The sequence below is a fragment of the Gopherus flavomarginatus genome, chromosome 3 (assembly GCF_025201925.1).
Source record: "Gopherus flavomarginatus isolate rGopFla2 chromosome 3, rGopFla2.mat.asm, whole genome shotgun sequence".
Classification (NCBI taxonomy): Eukaryota; Metazoa; Chordata; order Testudines; family Testudinidae; genus Gopherus; species Gopherus flavomarginatus.
Window position 1 is genome coordinate 161,522,838 of NC_066619.1, and position 19,355 is coordinate 161,542,192.

Here is a 19,355-nt window from a genome sequence, read left to right on the forward strand (position 1 = left end):
GAGGGTTTGGTGTGGTATTTGCTTCCTGCCCCAAAAGCACACATTCATTAGTGCCTTGAGAGTAGTGACTTATAAGGGGAATCCTCTTCCAGCAGTGTATAATAAGCTTTATGACAATAGGAAGTTGTGGGAGTCTTTCATAGCTTCTGGAGCTGCTACCAGTAGCAACTGTACGCGGAGAGACTTTGACTGCAAATTCTGAGCACAGTTTTGAGGACAATGTAATATTGTAATAACTTTTTGTGCTTCTGTAACAAATAAATAATCATGTATTAGTATGAGGCTAGCACCCACTGTAGAAATGTTCACACTTAGTTTTAAATCATGCTGCATAGTTTTCTGGGAATGATAGCACCAGAAAACTCCTCATGAAATTACATAATAAAAGGTCTAGAAAACATGACCTATGAGAGAAGATTGAAAAAATCATGTTTGTTTAGTCTGGCGAAGAGAAGACTGAGACAAGATAACAGTCTTCAAGTTCAAAAAAGATTGTTACAAGGAGGGTGAAAAATTGTTGTTGTTAACTTCTAATGATAGGACAAGGGCTTAAGTTGCAGCAAGGGAGGTTTAGGTTGAACATTAGGAAAAACTTTTTAACTGTCAAGAGTGGTTAAGCACAGGAACAAATTGGCTATGGAGGTAGTGGAACCTCCATCACTGGAGGTTTTTAAGACCAGGTTAGACAAACACCTGTCAGAGATGGTCTAGTTATTACGTAGTCCTGCCTTGAGTGCAGGAGACTGGACTAGATGACCTACTGAGGTCCCTTCCAGTCCTGCACTTCTATGATTACTCTTGATATTTACTGTAGCCAAAATTACACTCGATAGGAATTATTGTGTTTAGGCAATGGAAATCTGACCAGTCTCCTTATTTCAGTTGATAAAGTGTGAGTTCAGCTCCTTCTCTAGCTTGGAAGGAATAAACCACAAAGGCCAGTCCAGGAGGTTTGCTGAATTTTAGACACTATGCATTAATTAAGCAAAAGTTTCTGCTGGGACAAGTTTCACCCACATTAAATGACTGTGTCTGGAGTTATGCAAGTTGAGGCAAAAGGCGAGGTTCCTTGACGCACACAAATGTTAATGATCACAAGGGTGAATGTGTAACAAAAGATTTAAGCTATGAGTCCTACATTATTCCAGATAGCTATGGATTATTTCTTTTTCCACATTTCTGTCCTGTGAAGGTGAACTATTTCAAAATGAAATGAGACATAAAAATAAATGAGATGTATTTTATTGGTAAGAGAAATAATTAGTTTATTATATTTTAAAATAGGATTTATCATCATTTATCTTTGCAATGTGCATCTTTAAAAACCTATTTGTATCAGTGATGAGTGTTGCAAAGTTGTTTTTAACTGTGCCCAGGCTGGCTGGGATGCTTTCAGAACATGTACAGTTAACGGAGATAGGAATAAGAGAAAACACTGATATTCACAATAATAACCATACTCTGAAAGTAGTCACCAAAAATCATTCAAAACCAGACATCTGGATAAAAACGAAGTTAAACCAATCACTTTCCTTTGAATGACCTCATATGTTTTTGTAAGATAGACCTCGTGTTCTTTTGGTTTTCACAGCATTCATGACAGTCCTTGCACTGTCAGAGAAGGTGCAGTTACCCAAAGTGAGTATAAAAAGTGTAAGTTCTCTGTTAGGGTCATGGATAACTGATGCCCTATTAAAGATTTTATCCTGTGCTATACTGTGCAGCTCCTGAGTACTGAGTACTATCAATTCCAAAGCACCCAGCAGATCAGGTCTTTAAAGAGGACGTGAAAGGCTGCCAGCAGTATAGACCAGGGAGTTGGGAATGAGTCCACTATTGACAGAGGTTCCCAGCAATAAGGACCAGTACTTAATGTATGATTAGAGGTAATGAGGATAACTATTGACTTGCACTGGGTGTGGAAGGAAGATGAAGGTTGAAGGTTTGGGTTGTGTTAATGTGGGAAACCTTGCAGGGCCGGCTCTAGGCACCAGCATTCCAAACGTGCTTGGGGAGGCACTTTTCAAGGGGCGGCACTCCATTGTTTTTTTTTGCTTTGGTGGCAGCAAAAAACCTGGAGCCGGCCCTGGCAGAGGGAAGGGTGGAAAAGGGAGCTTGCACTGAGGAAGAAGGTGGTTGGGAACCTGGACAGCTAGACAGAAAGGTTTAGGGAACCTGCACTGAGGAGGCAGCAGCATGTCCACCCTGGGTTGTTTGGGCATAGCATTATCACACGTCTGCTCTGGTGGCAGAGTATATTCAGTTGTGAACAGCAATTCTTATCCATAGTCCAATCACTGGTATTTTGACATTGAAAACAGTGCTGGTTCTAACAATGTCAAAGATAGGAGGATGATAACTAGTAAAATATGCAACATTAAGTAATAATACAAAAAGACTTTCAACTTTAAAAACAGAATACAGCAAGGCACAGAGTGTCATTAAGAACAATCAACTGGTTTAAAAACCTGTAAGATTCAATATAAACGTATCAAATCTGTTCCCCCATATTTGAAGATACAATGCTGCCTTGATTATGTATCCTAGAAAGGTTTCCCTTAAGAAGAGCTGAGGGACACCGCCAAGCAGCAATTTAACCAGACCTGACAAATGGTTGTGTGCTGATGTGAATTAATGACATGACCTTCAACTCCTAAATCTACAAGAAGTTTGTAGCTCACTGTTCATATATTTAGATTTCCTAGGATATTGTCTTTTAGCTGAAGAGTAGAATAAACAACATAGTTAGGAGGCTAACATTCTAGGTACAAAAAGCGATTATGGGCTGTATTCTCCTCTCACTTACACTAGTGTAAATCAAGAGCAACTCCAATGCAGTTACACTGCTGTCAAGCCACTGTGAGAAGAGAATCAGCCCTAACATTTGCGGTGATGGAGTACCTGAAGCAGTAAATGTCTTTTGTGAGTGGTTATATGGTAGAGCAAAGCTGAGGCATTTGATAACTATAGAAAACATTTACGGCCGAATTTAATGGAGATGTGGAAGACCCAAAGCTCTCATTGACTTCAGAGGGAATTATTGGTGCTTATCACCTCTGAGGATCATGAGTGAAAATTATTCTTTTGTGACAAGACAAATGAAGATTCAAACAAACTACAACTTCTTTAGCCAGGTTCTTTGAATATTAACTTGATCCTGAATATGTAATGTATGATATAGTATGTTACTATTTTATTGTAATTTTGCCTTAATAAAATTTTCTTTTGAAAAAGTCTAACTTGTGTCATAAGTTCTTTGCCGCTGCTTTGGGGTTGATACTTACGTTATCCTGCCAAAGAAAAATACAACCTCTAGTTTGTACACATTGCCACTCCTTTTTTTAGCCATTCGTTACTGTTGAGGAGAGACAGCATGAAGCGAGCTACATCCCCTCTTGCCACTGAGTTGGTTACTGGGTAACCATTTGGATCAGGAACGAAATAGCCTTCGTGAGTCAGGATTTCTTTGTCTGTAGGAGAAAAATAGAAACTGATATGAACAGTGGGTGATAAAAACCAGAATTGCAGAGTCAAAACTACATTTCAGTTGATTCTCACCTGTTCAACCCCAATGCAGGTATGAAATATCAAGTTAATTTTAAGCAATAGCTATAGAAAGGTACTATTTTATATCTTTGACAAATCAGGAAATATAGTGGCCACTCTTAAGTATTGCCAGTTGCTTTAGGTCAGTGGTTCTCAACCAGAGGTCCGGGGCCCCCGAGCAGGTTTCAGGGGGTCTGCCAAGCAGGGCTGACATTAGACATGCTGTAGCCCAGGGCAGGAAGCTGAAGCCCCACTGCATGGGGCTAAAGCCTGGGGTTCCAATCCCCACCACCCAGGGCTGAATCCAAAGCCTGAGCAACTTAGCTTCACCGAGTCCCCTGTGATGTGGGCCCCAGGCACTTTCCCTGCTTGCCACCACTTTATGCTGGCCCTGCCTTTTATATGCAGAAAAACAGTTGTTATGGCACAGGTAGGCCATGGAGTTTTTAGATCATGTTGAGAGGGCCTCAGAAAGAAAAAGGTTGAGAATTTAGGTAACTAAATAACTTCAAGGACTTCTACGAAATATTATGTGATAGACTAGGTGTAGCTACATCACCTCCCTCCCTCCCTTCCCCAAAGACTTCTATCACTCTCTTCATGTCTTCTTTTCTCTATCTTCTCTCTTTCCTTTTCTTCCTGTTACAAACCCTGCTTAACCTTCAGGTAGCCACCTAAGAGGCAAGATCCTCAGCCAGTGAACACTGATTGAAGTCACAGGAGCGCTACCAATTTTCACCAGCTGAAGCCTGGCTGAAGAGATCTATTAAATAGCAATAATGAATGCATCGAGTGTGGTAAGTAATCACCTTGTCTAGTATGTTACTATCAAGCTAGTTTTTGCTTGTATACAGGATTCTTTAGCCTTGTAGTACGTTAAGAAGAAATTTTGCTCATTTTCAGCTGACTTCCTTACTGCACTTGTACTCATTTAAATTTCTTACAATAAAGTCTGAAAAACAACTTCTAAATAACATTACAGTAGTATTTGCCATATTATTAGTAGTATCTATATCACTATCATTTATTTATTTGTACTGTAAATCAGGCTGAAGGTCTATTCTATAACAACCAGTCTGTATTATTTATAAAGTAATGAGCCACTCTGAAGCAGGTTCTGCCTCACCTTACCCCAGGATTAACAATTATTCCATACATAATATTATTTGCCTGCAGCACATCATTACCTAGCCTCCCTCCAGAAAAGCCTATTAAAATCTCCTTGGAAGTTTGACAAATGTTTATAATGGGTCTTGTTACTGTTTTACGATGGAGCGAGGAAGGTGGGAGTGGCAACGTTTTCCATTAATAAAATGTTGTTCAGCGTTGCAGAGAGAATGTATTAGCTGTTTTTGGCTAATAAACAGCGTACAGCAGGTAAACAGTGTTTTTGACAAGCGTCTACCCTGCAAGGTAATTTTCGTTAAGAGTCCAATTCATTTATTTTTCCTTCTCATTTTTTATTGTAAAAATGGAAGCCAAATTCTGCTCACAGTTATGCCAGTGTAAATCCAGAGTCATAATACTGAAGCCAGTTGACACACTCTGGATGCATCAAATGTATCAGGTTTATAAAATATGGTATAAAAAAAAAGTTACCATCTGGTTTTACAATCTCCTCCAGAGAGAGTGACAGCTATGACAGAACAAAGAGCTTCTGCTGTTCTATATTCTGAGCCAGATTTTCAGAAGAGTTCAGTACCACTTCAGCACCAAAAAGAAGTGGCCAAATTTTCATAAGTGCTTAGTGCCCATTGCTTTCAAAATACAGCTCCCAATGTTCTCCACAAAGTGCAGATTTATGAACATCTGTTCTTTTTTAGTCAATGGTGCATCCTTATAGGAATATTGTTTTTTCAATATGCATTTAACATCACCCTCTTAAAGGTGTTTCTTCTTGAACTACCAACATCTCTTCCTGGAAAAGAGTGTGGGTTTAAAAAAAAATTTGATAAACTGGAGGAGTTTCTTCTAATATACTGTGGTCTGACAGGAAATTATCAGGTGCTAGCTGTGAACATTAAGGTGCTGGGAAACCTCAAGGGAAATGTTATAACATAAACTTGTTTCTTGATAGCATTTTGCTTGATGGGTAAACATAAACATGTTCATTTTTAAATGGGGAATTTAAGTTGAGGCTGAGGTCATGGGAGAGATGAGCTCAGATTCAAATAGAAGCTCCTGGAAGCAGAAGCATGTCTTCTGCTCCAGCTCCTATGAGGAGGCGAAGCCAGGTGGCTCGGCGTGCTGCCCTGTCCGCAGGCACTGCCCCTGCAGCTCCCATTGGCCATGGTTCTTGGCCAATGGGAGCTGCAGGGTTGGGGCTTGGGGAAGGGGCAGTGTGTGGAGCCCCTTGGCTGCCCCTATGCATTGGAGCCAGAGAAGGGACATGCCACTGCTTCTGGGAGCTGTGTGGAGTAGGGCAAGCCCCCAGCTGGAGGGCTGGAGCAGGGAAAACCCCAGACCCCGCTCCCTGGCAGGAGCTCGTGGGCCAGATTAAAATGTCTGAAGGGTCAGATGTTGCCCCCAGGCTGTAGTTTGCCCACCCCTTAGCTAGAGGGTCAAGAGCTTTTGCCTTTACACTGATCAGCCCCAGATCCCAGGTCTGTGACAGGTTCAAGTGAAATTAGATTTTACATTTAAGTACAGTAAACTCCATTGTTTTGATAACAATAATCTTTACTAAAAATGAGGGTGCACCCCAGCAATAAAGTCCACATGGTGAGATACCTTGTTCTAGCCCCCTCTTGTTTCCATTGTGCTCAAAAAGGACTGTATAGAACTACCATGTACAATGACTTTTAACAACCAGCGTTTGACAAACTCCAGCTCTGGGGATCAGTGGGGAGGACTTAATTAAAATAAATGATAATTAATAATCATTTGCTGTGGATTTTGCTATCCTGCAAGAATGCAGTGAGATCTATTATCCCAACATTTTTTTTTCCTATTTGCAACAAAGATCTTTGTTAGTTTATTAAGCTAATATGAAGCCTCACAGATAATGCTGACATTATTTTTCTAACTCATTTACAATGATCACAGGAAAACAATTAATTCCATGAATTTCTGTAGGGTACACTTTATTTGATCATGGAACAGTTTAAATCTTTTTAAACCACTGGGATTATCCCCAGCAAAACAGCTTTGCTTGTTAATATACTATCAGTCCTCTAATATCCCATTTTTTTCCTTTAAGAATTAACTCCTGCTGCTAGTCTTATAAAATTAACCACAAGTGTTCTGTGAATAACTGGAGGCTTGATCTTGTAAGATGGTAACTACTCCCACAAGGTGCTGAGCACTCTTAGTTCTGACTACTGACTTTGTTAAGAGTCCCGGGTGCTCAGCACCTCCTAGGAGCAGCTCAGTAACTCCCAGGATTGGGATTTAAGCCCTTGATCCTGCAAACACTTAAGTACATGTGGAACTTTACTCATGGGATTAATCCTAGTGACTGGAACAGGATTACTCATGGGTGTAAAATGTGTAAGTGTTGTAGGTTGGGGTTTACAGGTGTTTTATTTTATTACTATGATAAATAGGGTTTTAATTAAAAACACAAAGATTTACTAATCTGGGGTCTGTATCCTTCACAGGATCTGAAGAATGTAAGGCCCTGAGGGGCTTTACTGCTATACTGAAAGATGTTTAGGACCATATATTCAAAAACAGAAGCCCAGTTATGTGTGTAAAAATTCACAAACAATCGTAAGCCTACAGCACACACCAGAGCACTTACATGTACATGATCAACTGTGTGTTCAGATACCTCACAGTGTGATTGTGACATATATGGATGCTAGTGTGACTATACATGCAAAATTGTCACTTGTATGATTCTGACTGGGATGAGTGTGATTTTTATGTGTGAGAGTACAATTACAAAAATGTGATTTACACAGCAGGGCAAAAACATTCTTAACAAAAAATGAATCAAGGCAAAACTGTTAGTTACAAACTCCGGTGAGAATGACGAAAACATGCACTGAGGTTTGTCAGTCTGTCTTTCTGTGTCCCTGGTGTGAGTATGGACAAACCTGGGCATAGAGCAGAGGTGGGCAAACTATGGCCCAGGGGCCACATCCATCCCATGGGACCCTCCTGCCTGGCTCCTGGCCTGGGAGGCTAGCCCCCACCCCGCAGCTTTAGCTCACTCTGCCACCAGTGCAATGGTCTGGGAGGTGGGACTGCGACCTCTTGCTGGGCAGCGCAGCTGCAGAGCCCTGCCTGACCCGGTGCTCTGTGCTACATGGTGGTGTGGCTGGCTCCAGTTGGGCGGCGCAGCTGCCTGTCCTGGTGCTTTGGGCAGCACAGCTGTAATGCCGCCAGCCACCGGTGCTCCCGGCAGCGCAGTAAGGGAGCGGGGGGTGTTGGATAGAGGGCAGAGGAGTTCTGGGTGGTGGTCAGAGGGCGGCAGTGTGGATAGGGGTCGGGATGGTCAGAGGGTGGCAAACAGGGGGGTTGAATGGGGGCAGAGGGCAGTCGGGGTGGGGGGGGTCTGGGGCCAGTCAGGGGACAGGGATGGGTGGATGGGGCAGGGGTCCCGGGGGGGCAGTCAGGGGGCAAGAAGCAGGAGGGGGGTTGGATAGAGGTCAGGGGCCAGGCCACTCCTGGATGTTTGGGGAGGCATAGCCTCCCCTAACCAGCCCTCCATACAATTTCAGAAACGCAATGTGGCCCTCAGGCCAAAAAGTTTTCCCAGGGCTTTCCTCTATGCCAGGGGTGGGCAAAGTGATAGTATGAGTCAAAGCAGCAGAAAATTGTCAATTAGAGATGAGCTTTGCTTTGGAATGTTGGGTTCACAAAATTCAAACAGGGAGAGGGTGCTACCTTACATGAAATGAAGCCTAAAAGGGATTTGTCTGAACTCCATTGAGCTCCCTGGATTTCACACAACTCTAGTCTAGTGCTTTATCTGTTGCAGTCATGGCAAAATGAAATTAACAAGAGCTCTACCTTCACACTAGAATGGAAAACTGAACTCAACAGGGTTTGATTTTGCTGCATGCATGGCATGAAGTAAGTAACAGGTAGGGCAAATTTGGGGCCTGCCTATTCTTTGATAGTGTTCCTTCAATTCAGTGTTTTTTCCACTTATTATCCTTGAGCCTGGTCCAATGCCCCTCAAAGTTTTTCCACTGACTTAAATGGGCACTGGATCAGATCCTTGGTTAGTAAAGCTTTGCTATATCAGTCCCTGGAAACATTGGCTAAATGATGTAGTTAACATATAACTGATACCCCTATATTGGAAACATTTATTTTCAAATCCATTTAATACTTTCTTTTCGCGCTTTCTGTTTTTAGTAGTTTGGGTCACCTGTAAGTAATTAACGGTACTGGCTAGATGTCGCTCTGCACTCTTTTCCAGATAGCTCTACCAATTCCCCTCAAGCCAGCTAACAGATCTTGCAAAATATTGAGTGGCCTCAACTCCAAAGGTAAGCTCTTGGGGGCAGGGAATGTCTTTTTGTTCTGTGTTTGTACAGCACCTTGCACAATAAGGTCTTGGGCCATGACTCTGGCCTTGATTCTGACTACATTTGTATTTGTATTATGGTAGCACTTAGAAGGCAATCAACACCTGCTGCAGGAGGTGCTTAACATCTATTCAAAATAAGGACAGTAGGCAATGAGTGGACATCTTTATCGCCCATAAGGCCATCATATTACTTACTGGTTATACAGTCATCAAAGCTTTCTCACAGTTGATGCTGCTACCCTAGTTCCTTTACCTGTGGCTGGAACATTTTGAAGTCCTGGTGGCCTCACTACCGTCCAGCTGAGGTCACTGCACTCCTTCTCTAAGTAGTTCTCCATCTGATTCATGTTGGTAAGCACACTTCTGATGAGTGGCAGGAGGAGAAAACGCACCATCAGTGGAGCGCTCTGTCCAGACTCAGCTGTAAGGAAAGAAACATTCTTTTCACTCTTCTCACAGAATTCCTGAATATGAGTTTGGCTCTATTGGCTCTCCCAGCACTCATGCATTCTCAAGTGAGATGGCATCAGTCTAGGTATTGGGACAGAAGGGGGAAGGTAGACCCAGAGAGGGAACGTAGACCCAGAGGAGTTCCTTGTGAAGCTCTTTGGGAGTTTGATTCACTATAGTAAGGGTAGAGGTACGCATTACTAAGGGGAGGGCAAGTCTAGGGAAAGAGACTGCCGGAGGAACCAGGAAGCTTAGGGAGAATTTCCAGCAGACCTTAGTCTATGTTGTCCTCCAGATTTAAAAATCACTTTTTTAACAAAAGTCAAAAGAAAGGTGTTTTCCAGTGTTTAGATATTTAACTAGCCAATAAAAGAAGGAATTGTAGATTAGCAAGGCAAACGCTTTGGGCCTAGGCACTGTAACACCTAGTATATCAGCATCTTTCACCAAATGAGGCTGGCCTGTAGAACTGTGAAACTGGTTCACCAAATTCTGAGCTCTATTTGTAAATGCACCAGGCAGGATATATTGTCCAGTCACATGAAATGCAGCGTAATTTATCGTGATCCTTGTCATATTCTGGATAGGATTGGAGGTTTTTGGAAAAAAATGAAGCCAAGACAGTCTCTGAAGAAGCTATCCCAGGCTGTATGCAGGACTTTGGGGGATTTTAGTGGGTTCTGCTTAGAAATCCAACAAGAAGGGATATGGGGAAAATTTTTCAAAGGCCTCTTACTTAGATTCTAAGCCCCTTGAGACAGGGACTGTCTTTTTGTTCTGTGTTTACAATACCTAGCTCCTGGTCTATGACTAGAGCTCCTAAGCAATACAGTAATACAAATAATAAAGGTTTCAGAGTAGCAGCCGTGTTAGTCTGTATCCGCAAAAAGAACAGGAGTACTTGTGGCACCTTAGAGACTAACAAATTTATTTCAGCATAAACTTTCATGGGCTACAGCTCACTTCTTTGGATGCATAGAATGGAACACACAGACAGGAGATCTTTATACATACAGAGAACATGAAAAGGTGGAAGTACGCATACCAACAGGAAGAGTCTAATCAATTGAGATGAGCTATCATCAGCAGGAGAAAAAAAACTTTTGTAGTGATAATGAAGATGACCCATAGAAGGTGTGAGGAGAACTTCTGACATCAGGAATCATAACATTCAAAAACCAGTGGGAGAACACTTCAACCTCTCTAACCACTCAGTGACAGACTTGAAGGTGGCAATTTTGCACCAAAAATCTTCAAAAACAGACTCCAAAGAAAGACTGCGGAACTCGAATTAATATGCAAATTAGATATAATTAACTCAGGCTTAAACAGAGACTGGGAATGGTTGGGTCATTACACTAATTGAATCTATTTCCCTATGTTAAGTTCTCCTCACACCTTCTATGGGTCATCTTCATTATCACTTCAAAAGTTTTTTTTTCTCCTGCTGATGATAGCTCATCTCAATTGATTAGCCTCTTCCTGTTGGTATGCATACTTCCACCTTTTCATGTTCTCTGTATGTATAAATATCTCCTGTTTGTGTGTTCCATTCTATGCATTCGAAGAAGTGAGCTGTAGCCCACGAAAGCTCATGCTGAAATAAAATTGTTAGTCTCTAAGGTGCCACAAGTACTCCTGTTCTTTTTACAAATAATAAAGTGACTCAAGAGCCTAAGTCCTATTGGCTTGCAAGGCAATGTAGGAGGTTAGGTCAATTCCTGCTTCTTAAAATTTTATCCCTGCTCAACAACAGAACTGCTTGTTCTTTCCTTCAGTATTGAGACTCTCTTAATTTTCAGTTTAAGGTTCTCACGAACCTCAGACACCAAAATCCCCTTTACCCAGTAGACAAGGGTTACCCCTCCTCCTGCCTCATTCTCTCGAGCCAATGTTTGGAAGGATGCACTTGAACAATCCGCTGGTTACTGTACTCACGGGAAGTGTACCATGATGTCATGGTTATTACACGGTTCACTTTAGCTAGCCGCATGGCAGCCACTATCGCTTCCATTGAATCTGTGTATCCTGAAATTGCTGAAAAGATCTTGTAGGGGAAGCCCAAGCAGGAAATGACAGCATCTTGACCTTGAAAATGTCCCGACAACTGTTCTGCTGAAAAGATGTTTGCTTCCACCACCTAAAAAGATTTAATAATATCATAATCTGGTCAATACTTCTCTCCCCTTCATACCCATCAACATTTCCTTCTCCTCAGGCACAGCGTGATGAAGTGACTTGCCCAGGTTTACTCAGCACCTCAGTGGCAGAGCTGAGAATAGAATTGAGAGAGCCTAACTCCCTGCCCACTGCCTAATACACTGGACTGCACTGGAGTTCAGTGCCTCCCAGCTCCACAGACTAATGATACTAGCCTAGAGGCTCGGGCTCTAGGGAGGACCCAGTCTTCAAGGGTGTGTTCACTTCTTTGTTTGCCTGGTCCAAAGTCAATGCTCTCTTCTCCAGGGTCATAAGAACTCCAGTCGAGGTGTCTGGTGAAGCTCTTCTCTGAGGCAGCTAGACCCCATTCCTGCAAGCTTTGAGCATCTCTTGAGCACTGCTAACTGCTCTCAGATCCCACTAAAATCAGCACTCTGCAGGAACAGAGCCTTTGGCAATTCCACCCTTTCAATTCCCAGACCCAAACTGTAGCTGGGGCGCTCATAAAAGTGCATTAAAATTAAAGACAAAAATAGCAGGAAATGTGGTTTAACATAAAATCTCCTGGGATTGTGGAGATACTGGCTCAGAAAGTAAGGTGGGAATTTCTAGTAGGGCAGGAATCTGCAGGTGCTGTATCTAGTTATTGGAGATCACATGCCACACAAATAATTTAGATGCCATTGGGCATGCTGACATGTTTATGTAGAATCATTTGCCCAACCTGAGTTACAATAGCTATATAGAAGCTAATCCAAAGCATATAGAATCCAATGGAGAGACTCCAATTGAATTCAATAGGCTTTGGATCAGATCCAAAGGCAATGTAAGTACAGTAGATAAATATAGAACATATTTAGGCCAAGATAAAAAAAATTAGTGGTCCTCATTGCTTGCATTATTGGTTGCCTGACTTGAGACACATTAAAATGACCACAATTTTTAGAACATGCTGAGCACCCACCTTCTGAAAATCAGGCCCCTCTAAAGTGTCAAGTTGAGGTACCCAAAATCACTAGTCACATGAGCAAACCTTGGCCTCATATAGCAAACTATTATCTGCTTAGTATTTACGTAATGAAGTACCTTCAAATTTTTATGTTGAACAGTCAGTTTGGTGACATTCCGCACAAGTGCTGTCACTTCATGGCCTTGCTGTAACGCTTGTGAGACCAGAAACTGACCGGACTGACCTGTTGCACCAAGAACCGACAGCTTCATAACTTATCTGCAAAGAAAAGACAAGGCTGAGAATGGTTTTGGTTGTGAATAGCTGCCTGGTATTTAAATTTAAAAGAGAAAAAAAAGGTGTCTCGATGTTCAGGAAGACAGTCACTTTCAAGATCCAACTCAAGTTTCTTGTTTAACTTTGATTTCGGCACAGTAGCTCTCTAGGGACCAGAATGTGTACGTTACAATGTTGTGTTATGGAGTCACATGACTGCAAGGGAACGCTCTAAGAGAGACTGATTCTCAGGAGGTACACCCTTCGCCCACTCCCCAGTGCAAGTGGTGGGTGGGAGTGAACAGCCTGTGCTGCATGTTAGCTCTTTTCAGCCTGTTCCCCATCTCTGCTGCTAGCAAGTTCTGTAGGCTAGTAAGGATGCTGCGGCAGGACATGAAGGAATCAGTCACTGTAGTCCACCAAAGGCATGGACTGCAGTTGTCCCTGGCTCTTGTACAGGATGCAGAAAAGCTTCTTGGTGTGACTCCCTCTCATCTGATTCCCTCACCATCACCTGTTCAAAGGCGAGGGACAATCAACCCCTAAGGGTACGTCTACACAGCAGACATTAGCATTTCAGAGCAAGTGAGAGCCCAGGTTGACATAGGTGGTCCAGTGGGGCTCGTGCTAGTACTCTAAATAAATAGCTGTATAGACAGCCCTTTGAAGCTGCAGATAGGGCTGGAGATCACACTCTGAAGCCCACTCCCCTCTCAAGGCTTCAGAGCTCCAGCTTCCAAGTACTGTTTACACAGTTACTTTTAGAGCACCAGTGAGTTTGTTGACCCAGGCTTGGAGGCTCATTTGTGCTTGCTCCAAAATGTAGACATTGGAAGCACTTCTAGTTAACGTGGCTATTGATTTGTTTTGAGTCAACTATCTGCAGTGGAAATTATGATGAGTAAAGTGTGTAGAAATGTTTAGGTGCAGTGTACATTCCCAGCAGGATCAAGGGGCAGCTGGGAATCTCATCATTCTCTCTAGCTCCTCCCAGACTTTGCTCCCCATTGCCATTGTTTGCATGGTGCCTCACACTTCGGGGCATACCGGGCAGATTGTTGCTACAGTCTCGGTGTATTTACTTACATTTACCTTATAATTAAAAAAGACCCAAGGCCATCCAGAGGTGCACATAACTATTCTGCACAACCACATGTTCCTATTCCAGTTACCCAAGTTCTCCCACCCCTGTTCCCTGCTTTGGTTTGTTTGTTACACCCACTTATCAGGTCTTGTCTTTTATTAAATTGTAAGCTTTTCAGTCTAGGCCTATCTTTTTGTATGTCCATATAGCGCCTAGCACAATGGGTCCCTGATCCTGGATGTGAGATCAACATAAGAATGAATAAGGAATCCTTAGCTCTTATATACTTTGCATCGAAGGTTTCAGTGTACTTTATAAGAGTAATTAATGTTACAGATCGGAAAGATGAGGCACTGAGAGATGGGGTGATCGGCCCAAACCCACAGAACAAGCTGGCCTTCTGACTCTTAGTACAGTACCCTAGAAAGCAGCCTGACAAACCGTAACATAAAGGTACATAATTTTCGGCAACTCAATTGGCTCAGATTTGTGGTTTTGAGGATTTAAATTCCCTTCCTTTTGTACCTACTCAGCAGCAGGGTGAGCCTCTTTGCTAAGGGAGAGGTGGAGCAGGAGATTGTAGCCACCTCTTCTGGGATGAGAGCAACTACACTTCATTCGCCCAGTGCCTCTCTGCCCTGTGCTGTTTCCTGGATATCAGGCCCGCTGAGCGATCAAGCAGACAGCTGCTTGTATCATTTCAGAATGCTGAATCATCCTCTGGAGCCCGGGATTTCTGCTAGCTGCCATTGCTACATTTTCAGACTGAAACTGAATTCTGTGCTTGTGTGTGTACCTGCATATGCTATTTATCTTATTTCTTTGCAGAGCTCTCTCTCGAGTTCACCGCTGTGCTGCTCTGTTCCCTTCTGGGAATTGTTTGGAACTGCTATTCCCTATCTGCTTCATGCTCCCCCCACCAGAAACTCCCTCTTCCCCGTCACCACATACACTACATTCAGAGATATTACAGCAATAAAAGACTATCAGATCATCCAGTCCATCCCCTGCCACTATCAGTTTGTTCTATATACTCATGTGTCACATTGAGTAGCAGCAGCAGTGGGGCAAGGGATCATTGAGAAAGAGAGGACTGCTTATTTATTGTATCATATAATCAGTCCAGGATCTTCCATAAGACGATTCAATAGAAATTTAAACAGGCCAAGTTTTCCATGCCCCACCCAACACCACTTCTCAGCAACAAAGAGACAGATGAGAGCATAGAAATGACTTTTCCCCAGCCCATCCTTTAATACCAACTAGAACAAATACTTACCAAAATCACTTCCTTGAGACAAGCAATGGGAGATGACTATGCCCCTTGGTTAGAGCAGTAGCTAGAAGTAGCTCTGCACCAAACTCTCCAGAGCGTCTTACAGCGTTTATGTACGGGAGGCTGGAACTGGACTCAGGTTTCCTTTTCTGTTGTGTTTACACTAGGTTCTCCAAACAGAATCATCTGAGCATGTATGAATTGACCCCTCCCCTCCCTACCTCATACAGACTCTGCCTCTGTGAATGTTTTATGTGCTTAAAAATGTCTTAATCACCTTTGGTTTGTTTTTTATGTATTTTGAGGCTTATCACTAATTTCCCACAGTCCAGCCCTGTTCCCTTTTATCTGAACAACATGAACAATCCTGCTAACAGCAGCAGAAAGTCACAAGCAGGGAGCATGCAATGCTGGGATGTTGCCACGCCTCCAGTGTACTGTTACATAAAAGTTATGCAAGGGTAAAAGCAACCCATTAACCACACTAGCTAGGCTGTCAGCAGTACAAATTGCCACTAACTGCATCCAACCACAGAAACTGCTTTTGGGATTCGCTGAAGTGGGATCTCAGTTTTTCAAGGAATCCTGATTTTGCAGAACAAATTTGTAGAACAGTGGAATCTGATGCTGCCTGAGCACATTGATTACTATTTGGGGTAGTGCCTAGATGCCTCAGTCAAGTGGGGACCTGGGATAGGGTGTATAAACACCACAGTGGCAGTGACAGGGTGAGGGGGAGCCAGAAAGCTCAGTTAGCAAATTCTGTGGCACCTGGAGTGGAGAGGCAATTAAGGATTAGACTCAGCTGGGAAGAGCCAGGCCAGGCTTCCTATAAGGGAAGGATTGCAGGGCAATAGGGGGAAGGAGATGCAGAAGAAGAAAAGGGGGTAGTGGTTCCTTTCTGGGAAAGGAACTGTAGTGAGGTTTGTAGTGTGAGACTGTCCCTGATGAATCAGGGTAGCTGGCTGGGAAAAAAAAAAAAAAAAAAAAGACTCCTAAAGCAGGTAGGGAAGAAAGAAGCCCTGTTGGTCAGCAGCTCAGGAAAAGCTGGGCCTTTGAGGAGACAGCTGCAGTGCTCAGTAAGATAAGTATCAGAGGGGTAGCCGTGTTAGTCTGGATCTGTAAAAGCAGCAAAGATAAGTAAGATAAGGAGGCTGAACTCTGTGGAGCCTGACAGTAGGGTAATGAGTCTGCAGGAAACTAAGTCCAGGCAGGGTGGAAGAATTTTTGTTCCTTTGTCTTTGGACATTGTCCACTTGGGAGAGGTAGGACTCTTAAGGGTATGTTTATACTACTAGTCTAGATGCGATAAATTGACCCCTGAGCATTCTCCCCTCCACTCCTGTACTCCATTGCCAGGAGAGGTGCAGGCAGAGTCAATGGGGGAGCGGCAGCTGTCAACTCACTGCAGTGAGGACACCATGGTGAGTAGATCTAAGTACACTGACTTCAGCTATATTATTCATGCGGCTGAAGTTGTGTAACTTAGATTGATTTCCTCCCCCGCCCAGGCCGGTATGTCAACACTGCAAGCAGGGGTGTGATTTGCAGCTCAGGTAAATAAACCTGTGTTATCTTCCTAAAATAGCAGTGAGGAGGATAGGCCCTGCATCAAAACTAATGCTCCTTTAGCTGTGCCTATGCCATTATCAACAGCTATTTCTGTTGCTCCACACACATGTGACAAATTAAAGATAGCAGTGTTGCTGGCCTGAGGTGATTAAAATATAATGTTGAGACACTTGGGGGAAGAAGACAAACACCATCTTAGGAAAAGAGGGCTGGAAAGATGGAGGCTAGAGGCATGAAACAATGTAGTTGCTGATGCATCGTGAGGGTTACCCAGTTTTTTTTCCTCTATTCACCTTCCCACACTTATGGGCAGGAGCACAGCTTCCAAGAGGAAAAGATTAGGGTTTATAGGCCTTGTGGAAAAAGTGGGTTTATTAAGAGAGACTGAAGGAGAAGAGCATGTCTAGCTTTAGGCAGAGAAGAAATGAGGCAGGATTTCATGTTCTGAGGACCAGAAATAACTACTAGGGCCCAAAATGAAGCTGCCCCCTATCCTGGCCTTTCTGCTCACATAGCTAGAGAAATGTATCCTCCTTCAGTATCAACAAGACTATAGGGCCCACCTATGAGCTACAGAGTTTAGAAGGGACTGTAGGGGCCCCATGGCTGCTTGCTCTGTTTCTGTTTGTGTGACATCTAAAATATAACAGCATAGTGTGCAATGTGATTCCAGCACAGACTGAGGGTGCCACCTACTGAATCACTAACATCAGTTGCCCTGACTAATCAGCAAAAAGAAATTCATAGTGCTTCAGATTTAAGGTTTTAACTGATAAATCATCCTGGATATGAACAAAATAAAAAATGAAATTGGTTGTTGTCCCATAAACACTGGAAATGGTGGCTTGCACCTCAGCTTGTCCCCATGGAGCAGTAATGTGGACTAAGGGGTATGACTTCTAAACTGCACCGGTGTTGTGTATGTATTGATCCATCTAGACCCTGCTGCTGTGCACTAAAGCTTCCCTCATAAGATTTAACACACTTTTATTTGAAACAGTAGTATGTTAAAGCACGTTAGGGAATGTTACACAGAAATTACTTATTACAGTTAATGCTACTGTAATGGTTAGTGCATTCAACATACATTACTCATCACAGAATACACAAAGAGCTCTGAAATCCCCAGATTTCAGCACCTGGATCTTTGAAGTAAAGACGTGTTCTTACTCAAAGGGTTTTTATATTTTTGTTTAAATCCAATTGGAAATTTCCTCTAAAATGTTTACGTCAAGGCCTGCTTCTCAGGTACAGTTGTTTTAGAAATACAATTAGGAATTACCACTGGGAACAAAAGCAGTTAAAAAATCTGCATTAAAATTATAGTACAGTGACAATCAAAGGTTATGCAAATAATGGGGGGGCTAAAATAATGAAAAAGGAATTTTTCTAGCATAAAGACTGCAGCATTTGGCCCTGTAATAACCTTAGTCCCAGATTTGGACCTTAGCGTCCAAAATATGGGGGTTAGCATGAAAACCTCCAAGCTTAGTTACCAGCTTGGACCTGGTACCTGCTGCCACCACCCAAAAAATTAGAGTGTTTTGGGGCACTCTGGTCCCTCTGAAAAACCTTCCCTGGGGACCCCAAGACCCAAATCCCTTGAGTCTCACAACCAAGGGAAATAATCCTTTTTCCCTTCCCCCCTCCAGGTGCTCCTGGAGAGATACACCGACACAAGCTCTGTGAAACTACACAGAGGGACTCCCCCTCTCCGTTCCCAATCCTGGAAACAAAAAGTACTTTCCTATTCCCCCAGAGGGAATGCAAAATCAGGCTAGCGATCCAACACACAAATCTCCCCTTGATTTCTTCCTCCCACCAATTCCCTGGTGAGTACAGACTCAATTTCCCTGAAGTAAAGAAAAACTCCAACAGGTCTTAAAAGAAAGCTTTATATAAAAAGAAAGAAAAATAAGTACAAATGTTCTCTCTGTATTAAGATGATACAACACAGGGTCAATTGCTTAAAAGAATATTGAATAAACAGCCTTATTCAAAAAGAATACAAATCAAAGCACTCCAGCACTTATATTCATGCAAATACCAAAGAAAAGAAACCATAGAACTTACTATTTGATCTCTTTGTCCTTACACTTAGAAACAGAAAATTAGAAAGTAGAACTACTTCTCCAAAGCTCAGAGAAAGCAGGCAGGCAGACCAAAAGACAAAAGACCTCAGACACAAAATTCCCTCCACCCAAAGTTGAAAAAATCCGGTTTCCTGATTGGTCCTCTGGTCAGGTGCTTCAGGTGAAAGAGACATTAACCCTTAGCTATCTGTTTATGACACGCCCCCCCAAATTGCAGACAGTGGGGAAGCTCACTGGCGGCGATTTCCTTCTAGAACTTTAAAATAAACAGATTAATACAACACATAGACCTTTACATATACTCCTAAGTATATAACTAACAGACTTCTACATTTTAAGAACACTTTTTAACTACTGAATTCTGGGAAACTCTCACGGGAGAGTGCATCAGCTACTTTGTTAGAAGCTCCTGTGATGTGTTGAATTTTAAAATCAAAATCTTGGAGAGCTAAACTCCAACGAAG

General features: G+C 42.7%; 1 protein-coding gene across 1 annotated transcript; it reads right to left on the bottom strand.

Moving 5' to 3' along the window:
- Positions 1 to 1,226: 1,226 nt before the first annotated feature.
- On the bottom strand, positions 1,227 to 15,445 carry LOC127047908 (uncharacterized). The gene is made up of 5 exons (XM_050946812.1): positions 15,230 to 15,445; positions 12,728 to 12,869; positions 11,420 to 11,621; positions 9,285 to 9,452; positions 1,227 to 3,470 (listed from the first exon to the last, which is right to left on the bottom strand). Exons 2-5 carry the CDS (start codon positions 12,860 to 12,862, stop codon positions 3,313 to 3,315), a joined length of 663 nt encoding a protein of 220 aa, XP_050802769.1. The 5' UTR covers positions 12,863 to 12,869; positions 15,230 to 15,445; the 3' UTR covers positions 1,227 to 3,312.
- Between the last annotated feature and the right edge of the window lie 3,910 nt (positions 15,446 to 19,355).

Coding starts and splice junctions, on each gene's coding strand:
- LOC127047908 (XM_050946812.1), bottom strand. CDS start 12,862: ATGAAGCTGTCGGTTCTTGGTGCAACAGGTCAGTCCGGTCAGTTTCTG. Junction 9,453..11,419: donor GACATCATGGTACACTTCCC/GTGAGTACAGTA, acceptor CTTTCCTTACAG/CTGAGTCTGGACAGAGCGCT. Junction 3,471..9,284: donor TCAAAATGTTCCAGCCACAG/GTAAAGGAACTA, acceptor TTTCTCCTACAG/ACAAAGAAATCCTGACTCAC.